Here is a 9,908-nt window from a genome sequence, read left to right as displayed (position 1 = left end):
AATAGAGAGGCGAAGTCCCTCCCCTTCCGGGAGCCTCCATGGGACCCCGGAAGCGGAAAATTATACATTGAAGTCAATGGAGAGAGAAAAGTTATCTTTTGATCCCGTTTGAATTGTGCCACGAATGACACATATGATGTTTGTCAATCTTAAACAATCATTTCCATGCAAAAAAAGTCACAGTTTGTCGTAAAAATGCTGAAATATAAGACTATGAATAATACGCAACTAGAAAGACTACAAATCCCAAATGCATTCTGGGTCGCGTAAGTGATGTCATGGGCGATAATGCTCCAAGACTGGTTGTGACTCGCAAAGCAAAGAGGAAGAAGACTGATTTATTCCCTCCAATAAATATAAGAGATTGCTCCAATAAATTCACTTTTACAAGATGCCTGTGTGCTTTGTACGAGGTTGTAATCACAAAAGAGATCATACCACTTGCTCGTTCTATCGCTTCCCGTCTGATGAAAGGACCAGGAGTCGTTGGACCAAACATATCAGGTAATATACATGTTTTGCATGGAACATAGTCAAGTTAGCTACCTAGCTAGTAGCGAGCATGTTAGTTAGCATTATATTACATTACTTAGCCTTGTCATTTGTATTAGCCTTAACATTAAGTAAACCAAAATGTTAAACAGTAAGAGTAGTCATGATGGTAAGTATTTTGTGAAACATTTGAAGAGTAGCCTATCGCCCCCTCCACCAGGTGCTAAGGGGCGGGAGGTAGGCTAACGCCACATTAGTATCAGCGATCTTTTCTACTTAATGCTATCTGCACAAATGGTTAACATTGACCATTAAAAGATCAGGCAGTTCAGGGAGAGTCGAAGGAAGGAAGGCAGGCAGCTTTGCATGACATTCTTCTGGACGTGTTTCATTGTGATGATAGTGAGAGTGAGTCAATCTGTTTGTTGGAAAGACAGTAGTTGAGTGATTACTGAGAGAAAATTATTAAAAGAGATAATTATTCAGTGTTGTTACTTTAAAGTGTTGTTACTGACCTTTTTCTCTTTTATTTTCTTTACCTCACCTGTAACTGCTGAGACCCTGAGGAACATGCACACTGGTCTGACCTGCTCTGGCAACCTGATTTCCACTGTACGTAATAGTATTTGGTTATGGTATATTATTTATATACATCAAAGGCACAATGCACCCCTCAGAGACACACATGTATTGAGTGTGATATTTTGCATTGGTCATGTGAAATCATCTTTACATACTAGAAAACTGTAGGAGCGGCAACTTGTTTTGAAATTGAATTTTTAATATCCGATAATAAAGTTGATCTGTTTTCTTTATTCTTCTCTCTCCCCAGCTCCATCCATCACTATGCTCTGTTCCTGCAGGTCCTGCTTGCTAATCAATGCTCATATTTTTTTACACAATTACAAATAAAGTCAATGTACTGTATGACATGAAGTTGTGCTTCATTCTGAGTCAATAATACATTCATTCTGCCTTCAGCTGCAAAATTATTGTGGACTGCACCGACATCCATGTAGCAGCCCCCCCCCCCCCCCCGTAAGATGAACCAAGCAAAGCAGACACTCAACATACAGCTGTACTCTTAAGTTTACATGAAGAATTGTGAAATATTGGTAATAACAGGTTTAAATGATTATTAGTAATTAATTATATAATTTTCTCATCGTAGATGAGCAGACAGGGAGCAGATGAGAAAAGCAGAATATGCAGCTGCCATTTTCCACATGGAAAAGAGAAAGGGCCAAGTGTATTTGAGTGGACTAAAGAGAAATCCCAAATACGAAAAATAAAATTATACAATTTAGATATGTATACAAATAAATACATATCCTATATACACCATCATGCATAATGATGGTGTATGATGTAGAAGGAAGTGTGGTAGATAACAATTAAATATAGTTACATACAGATCCATGTTACAGCAAAAGATGGAATAACTAAGAAGCACACAGTATAATAATAATTACACGCAACAATTAAATAACTGCTCAGCATCTCCACCACAATCCCAATCTGCTGTGTCCTGTGTTCCTCCCCTCTGCATAACACCCCATCACACAGACGAAACACAACGCAGAGTCCGAGGGTGTTAAGAGTATGTTTATTTAAATGTCCTCCTCTCTACTGGCCAACACAGGGAGCATATGCTGGGTGTAGAATTGTTCCAGGAGGAGGAGATTTCCATGCCATGCAGGGTCTTTGGGACGGGGATGATGATCCCCTCCTTCGTGTCCACAGTAGCAGAGACTCCGGTCTGTGATTTGCAGCTGTTATATAATATACAATACATTTTTTTGAAAACATTTGATCAAAAAATAAGGATTTGGTCAGGATCTAGAGTCAGTGTGTAGTTTATTAATTAATCAATGCTCTCTACATTAGGAAAACACATACCAGTGTACCAGAGGGAGTCACACACAGCTGTGCCTAGATAACCAAACAAATTGACAACAGGATGCAAACTCATCAGGTATGAAAAGGTGACAAGGATCCGAGCCCCCTGACCCCACAGAATATCGGCTTTAAAATGAGGAATAACAGAGGATTTTAGCAGTCAGAACAACTAAAGCAGCAGTGTTAATATTAACAGAAACGCCATAGAGTCACATCTAATAGAAATATATAAAAGCATTTATTTTAATTGTGTAGCAGTCAGTTTATAATTTTGGCAGCACTGTTGAGCATTTTGAAAATATATTTTCAGGCCTCTGTGCAAGGCTTAGTCTTTCTATCTTTATAGCCACTGGTGTAAAGTAACTAAGTTCATAAACTCAACAAGTACTATACTTGGGCACAATTTTGAGATACTTGTACTTTACTTAAGTATTTCAATGTTTTGCTACTTGTACTTCTACTCCACTACAGTTCAGAGGTAAATGGTGTACTTTTACTCCACTACATGTATGTAATACCTTTAGTTACTTTACAGATGTGGATGAATGATGTGAAATCTAATCAAGTGTTAAATCAGACTTTAGTTCCACCTGGAGTAAATCCACCAGCTACCCTGCAGTATACAAAGTCATTCAAACTAGCTGCACCTTTACCAGCTTTGAGAACACTTTCATGATCAATCATTATAAAACATATCATATATATTATTCTGAAATGGACCAATCTGCACAATGACTACTTTTACTGTCGCTACTTTCACTAGATTTTGATAATAATACTTTTCTACTTTTACTTGAGGAACATTTGGAATGCAGGACTTTTACTGTAACAGAGTATTCCTACACTCTGGTACTTCTACTTTTACTCAAGTACAGAACTGAGTACTTCTAATTTTAATCAATTACAAGATATATACTTATACCACCTCTGTTTATAGCCTATGAAAAAAACGATTAGAAAACGAAGTCTAAAGCTAACGTTAGCAGATAGTGACAATGTATGCTAGTTAGCTAGCTCAACGATAATATTGCGACGGGAAAAAAAAACTTTTCAGTGCACATCACGCTCTGCCGCTCCGACAGGGAGCTCTACTGTGAACACCTGAACGGCCCGTTCTAACAGCTGTTCACCAGCGGTCCAGTCTGTGCCACAGTGACTCCGGACGCACAGTTAATATTAACGAACGCACCGTAGGTAATGTAGCTGCTGAAGCTAGACATCATCGCCGAGCAGCAGAGGCTTATTATACATCATGAGCAGAGCCGACAGGCAGGAAGACTCGAGCACACAGCTCGCGCTTCATTATAATATATATAAAAAAAGCTCGCGGCCGCACATTAATCCGGGTCCCAGACCCCCTCCCATACCCAAAAAATATTTTTATTGCAGATCTACAGGAATCACAAAAACGACCTATTTTGGATTCAAAACGGAGAATTTCGCCGAAAGGTGACAAGTTTGCATCCTGGACAAGATAACCAAAATCCTTGAATCTACACACAGCAAATAAACTCAAATGACACAACGAGATGTAAAAAGGAGATCACACATATAGTCGATATAGAACTGGCCGCTTCAATCTGAAGAGCAACTAAAACAAAACACGGAGTGTATCTTGTTCTTGTGAACACTAATGTTATCCACAGCATACACAGACACACAAAGTTCTTAAGGAGAAAACTAGTTTCTAAAACAAAACACGTTAGTGTACCTTGTTAGCTAGCTGACATTAACCTTAAACATTGCACTCATATTACTCACTGAAACCTTGTAAAGCCGGTCCCGCATGCTGGCTCTTACAGAACCGCTCCCTTTCGTGTATGTACAGCTCTCAACATGCCCAGACTTGTAGTGATTTTCACCTCGTTTTATACTTTTTCGCCTCATTCTGAAAGAAACAGGTGAAATTTACTAACGTGACAGCCATCTTTGTGATGGTGACGCGTATTGTGCGAGACCAGAGACCTGTAGTTCACTGAGCGGTTTCACACAAAAAAAATTGTAACTTCACAGTTTTACGACACATTTTTATTTTTTTGACTTGCAAAATGTTTCTTTTAATTTGACAAACATCATATGTGTCATTCGTGGCACAATTCAAACGGGATCGAAAGATGACTTTTCTCTCTCCATTGACGTCAATGTATAATTTTCCGCTTCCGGGGTCCCATGGGTTCGGAAGTAGATGGGCGGGACTTCGCCTCTCTATTAAATCTTGACCGACCAAAGACTCTTTGGCCGACTAACCTTTGGTTGACTAATCGGGGGGCAGCCCTACTAAAATGCATGATCTGTTTGGTATTTTGAAAAAGAAAACTTGTAAATATACCTTATATAGGTATGGCCCTACAATATATTATTCAAATATAGCATGATAGGTCTCCTTTAAGTAAAAAAAAATATATATATATATATTTAATATTTAAAAAAAAATATTTGTTATATGTCAGATTCCTCCACGTACCACTAGCGGGAGCTGGCGTACCACCAGTGGTACGCGTACCACAGGTTGAGAACCACTGCTCTAGTGTCTTTCCTGTCTCCCTCCATGTCGGTCACGGTCAGTTTTAGTTTTGATGCTACCTCGTGCTACCTGTTTATTTTATGTCATGTTTTTTCAGTCATCAGCTTTATAAATAAAGCTCGCCTTTTTGTTCCTTGAAGTTTTTGTCTTTTTTAGTCTGCATTTGGCTCCTACCTTTTCCCCGAATCCTGACACTCCTTCTGATTTCCATAGCCACTAAGTTCAAAGTTTCTGTAACCAATCAGTGAAGAGTAAAGCCAGACCAAAGCAATGAAAAGTTCCTGACATTGTGAGGCTGAAAAAAACATGTGTAAATTAGAATTTTGAGTAAAATAGTTCCATCCCTCTACTTTCACCACAGAAAAGTTACATCAGGGACTAATTCATGACTTCATATTCCATACCAAGGTTCATGTGATGTGTACAAATACAAATTGAGCATTATAACTTTATTTTTCAACCAACAGTTTATGTTAACATAAGAAACTGTAAAGTCTCAATATTTACAATATCAGAACTTTTTCAACCAACTATTCATTATAAATGTAAAGACAGAGGGAGCAGTGTCATGGTCTTTGTCTGTCATCCAATACAGTGGGTCTGTCTGCTGTGTAGGTGGGGGTGATGGTGTATGGGCTGCTGGTGGCTGTGTTGGAGGGAGGGAGGTGTGATTGTCCCGGGTTGATGCTGGTGGCTGTGTCGGAGGGAGGTAGGTGGGATTGTCCCGGGTTGATGCTGGTGGCTGTGTTGGAGGGAGGGAGGTAGGTGTGATTGTCCCGGGTTGATGCTGGTGGCTGTGTTGGAGGGAGGGAGGCAGGTGTGATTGTCCCGAGTTGATGCTGGTGGCTGTGTTGGAGGGAGGGAGGTAGGTTTGATGGTTCCGGGTTGATGCTGGTGGCTGTGTTGGAGGGAGGGAGGTAGGTGTGGTTGTCCCGGGTTGATGCTGGTGGCTGTGTTGGAGGGAGGTAGGTGTGATTGTCCGGGTTGATGCTGGTGGCTGTGTTGGAGGTAGGTGTGCTAGGCGAGACTTCTTTGCTGGCTGGGTTGATCTTGATGGCTGTGATGGAGGCCTTTGTACCGAGGTGTATCTTAATCTTGCGGCAGGCACAGATGGAGGTGGAGGCCGCTGTAGTGATGCTGGTCCTCTGGTCCTTGATGGTGATGGCAGTGGTGAAGGCCTTGAGCCACTGTAGATCTTGACCTGGGGGCAGGCACAGATGGTGGAGGCAGCTGTGAAATCTGAAAAAATGTAGGACAATAATTACTACTAAGTTCATTAAAGTAAACTTCAGGTGGAATGTTACTCAGCACAAATAAAAATACACAACTAAAAATAAAATGGGGAGGTGAGACAGGAGAGTCTCTCTCTCTCTCTCTCTCTCTCTCTCTGGTATTTCCAGTTATGTTACATTCAGTATAAAATCACAGACACAAATGTAAATACATCTATGTGTGGGACGAATAAATGTTTGTTATTCATCTACACATGTTACCTCACTTTTACACACAGAAATAACTTTTACACAGAGTAACGTTTACTAACGGAGAGTCTATTATGACACAAGAGAAAGTTTATGACTATCGATAACAAAAAATGGATCAATAAACCTGTTGTTCATTTTGCGGTATTCCCATGTAACCCCTATGTTATGTCTTCTCTTTTTGATGGATCACTCTGAGATTGTCAGGCTTTTGATAACAGCTATATTCCATCTCCAATTCCATGCCAGAGGACAAACGAATAAAAAGGACACTGTTATGTTTTGTATCACGTAGTACGTAATATATGCGCACTTCGACGCTGCACTGTGGGGTGGACTCCAGAGATACAGGACTGTCTCAGAAAATAGAATATTGTGATAAAGTTCTTTATTTTCTGTAATGCAATTAAAAAAACAAAAATGTCATACATTCTGGATTCATTACAAATCAACTGAAATATTGCAAGCCTTTTATTATTTATATTGCTGATTATGGCATACAGCTTAAGAAAACTCAAATATCCTATCTCTAAATATTAGAATATCATGAAAAAGTATACTAGTAGGGTGTTCAACGAATCACTTGAATCGTCTAATTAACTCGAAACACCTGCAAGGGTTTCCTGAGCCTTGAAAAACACTCAGCTTGGTTCAGTAAACTAAATCACAAGTATGGGGAAGACTGCTGATCTGACTGCTGTCCAGAGGACCGTCATTGACACCCTCCATCAGGAGGGTAAGACACAAAAAGAAATTTCTCAAAGAGGCAAGCTGTTCACAGAGTGCAGTTTCAAAGCACATCCACAAAAAGTCTGTTGGAAGGGGGAAATGTGGCAGGAAACGCTGCACAACCAAGAGAGATGACCGCAGCCTTAACAGCATTGTGAAGAAGAGTCGCTTCCAGAATTTGGGGGAGCTTCAAAGACAGTGGACTGAAGCTGGAGTCCAGGTATCAAAAGTCACTGTTCACAGACGTGTCCGGGAAATGGGCTACAATAGCCGTATTCCCATGGTCAAGCCACTTCTGAACTCAAGACAACGGAAGAGGCGTCTGACTTGGGCTAAGGAAAAGAAGCACTGGACAGTTGCACAGTGGTCCAAAGTCCTCTTTTCAGACGAAAGCAAGTTTTGTATTTCATTTGGAAGTCAAGGCGCCAGAGTCTGGAGAAAGGCTGGAGAGGAGCAAAATCCAAGTTGCTTGAAATCCAGTGTGAAGTTCCACAGTCAGCGATGGTTTGGGGAGCCATGTCAGCTGCTGGTGTTGGTCCACTGTGTTTCATCAAGCCCAGAGTAAATGCAGCTGTGTACCAAGAGATTTTAGAGCACTACATGCTTCCGTCTGCTGAAAAGCTCTATGGAGATGAGGAATTCATTTTCCAGCATGATCTGGCACCTGCCCACAGTGCCAAACCACCAGTAACTGGTGTACTGACCATGGCATTACTGTCCTCGATTGGCCTGCAAATTCCCCTGACCTGAACCCCATAGAGAATATGTGGGGTATTGTGAAGAAGAAGCTGAAAGACACCAGACCCAACAATGCTAATGAGCTAAAGGCCGCTATTGAAGCATCCTGGGCATCCATAACACCTCAGCAATGCCACAGGCTGATTGCCTCCATGCCACGCCGCATTGATGCAGTAATCCGTGCAAAAGGATTCCCAACCAAGTACTGAGTGCATTAATGGACATTTTCAAATGTTTGATTGTGTTTTGCTGTTATAAATCTTTTTTTTTACTTGGTCTGAGGAACTATTCTAATTTTTTGAGATAGGATATTTGAGTTTTTCTTAAGCTGTATGCCATAATCAGCAATATTAAAATAATAAAAGGCTTGCAATATTTCAGTTGATTTGTAATGAATCCAGAATGTATGACATTTTTGTTTTTTTAATTGCATTACAGAAAATAAAGAACTTTATCACAATATTCTAATTTTCTGAGACAGTCCTGTATATTATTTAAACTGACTTCTATCCATTCATATCCTGCTTGTAGAGAAACGGTCTAAGTGTGGGTCAAAATATCTGTGAGGGCCGGGTTCGCAGTGGCGGAGCTGGGGGGTGGCTGGGAGTGGCCACGGCCATCCCCGGCCATCCCCAGCTGAATCCTGGCCACCCTATTGGCCACCCCAAACATCCTCACCACGGGGGCCCAAACATTTTTAGAACATTAAGAAAAAAATGTTTAAGTGACCTTTCATCTTTCATCAATAATTAACATTAATAGGGCGTTATATTGATAATGTACTCACTAAACTTAGAATTCATTTAACTTATTTTCTTCCAAAAGTTAATTATCCAAAGCCTCTGTACACCCCCTCTATTTACATGTAATGATCTGGTCCTGCCTCCAAACGCGGTGCAGCACCGCCGGCACTTTCTAGTAGAGAGTGAGAGCATGTTAGGAGCAGGGATGCGGGTACTTAGGTTTGAACGTTAGATCTGAGGGATTTCTCTGCAAGCAGCTGGCCGCGTGCAGCTTCGCGACAGTCGGAGCTACGGGTTACGCGTCCTCCAGGAGCTGTGGCCGGCTGTGCGCTGTGCAGAGCCTCGATGGACAGGTTTGTGTCAACTTGTTGCTGGTGGTGGCTGTGTCCCCGCACCCTCTCCCAGCTAAGTTGTCCTGATTGCTGTCTTATTTATTGTTTGGCTTAGACTTTCTGGTGACGACAGTGTTCCCGCTTCCTCTCCCATAAAGTTGCCCTTATTATGCTCTTTTGAAAGTTCTGCTTGTGGCGTGCCCGAGCTATCATTAGCATTTGAGTCCCAGCTTTAGCTGCGTCACTCATTCAATTTAGTATGGAAAGCCCAGTGTGCCATATTTTGTCCGTTTTTTGTTTAGATGCAGAGATTAAAGGTAAGTACTGGCCATAGTTACGACTGTAACTACGTTCCTAGGCCATGTAAGCACTGACCATGGTTACTACTGTGACCATGGCCTACGGTTCTATGCGGGCTGTTCAAGCTTCACTATTTAACTCAGCCGGTGAGGGCAGTGCTCTCGCTCCCGCTCCCGGTAACGTATGGTTTTGATTGCAGTAGCACTATATCGTTGTATTTACTGCTCCTAGTACTAGACTCTAGCACTAGGATGATATGCAGAGAACATTCTTCAATGTGTGTGCTGTGTGCTCTGCATGTGAGGCCAACACACTCCATAATCGTCCAGGAGCGACGTTTGGTCAAGGTCCCGTGGCGTGCAGTTGTGACGCTCCTAGGCTCCTTCAGCTTCATAAAGGGACGCAAATAGCTTTCAACTGATTGCAATGTATTCCCATCTGCGGCGGGATTTGACGCTCATGGAAGCACGGCATTCGTTTGTGTCGGCTGCCCTTAAAGGCAATGTGAGCGTCCATTCCCATTGGATAATGGAGAATTGTACACCCGGAAGTAAGTGTTCCCCTTACTGTCCATTGATTTTACAGTGATATCTGCACTACTCAATGACAAAAAAACACCAGATTATCCTTGTTAATTACACAACATTGATTGGTTTAACTTTTGTGCAAT

At 41.5% G+C, this 9,908-nt stretch overlaps 1 protein-coding gene across 2 annotated transcripts in view; it reads right to left on the bottom strand.

The window, feature by feature from the left end:
* Nucleotides 1-4,617: 4,617 nt before the first annotated feature.
* LOC307036288 (uncharacterized protein) overlaps nt 4,618-9,908 on the bottom strand; it is an 80,974-nt gene continuing 75,683 nt past the window's right edge. For both annotated transcript variants that reach the window (XM_079676463.1, XM_079676464.1), the window contains one exon: nt 4,618-6,154. In XM_079676463.1, coding sequence (XP_079532589.1) covers nt 5,482-6,154 — 673 coding nt within the window. In that variant the 3' untranslated portion in view covers nt 4,618-5,481. The remainder of the gene's footprint in view (nt 6,155-9,908) is intronic.

The sequence above is a fragment of the Notothenia rossii genome (assembly GCF_949606895.1).
Source record: "Notothenia rossii genome assembly, chromosome: 4".
NCBI classification, from domain to species: Eukaryota; Metazoa; Chordata; class Actinopteri; order Perciformes; family Nototheniidae; genus Notothenia; species Notothenia rossii.
Note: the sequence above shows the minus strand (reverse complement) of the source record. Positions and strands in the feature narration are given on the sequence as shown.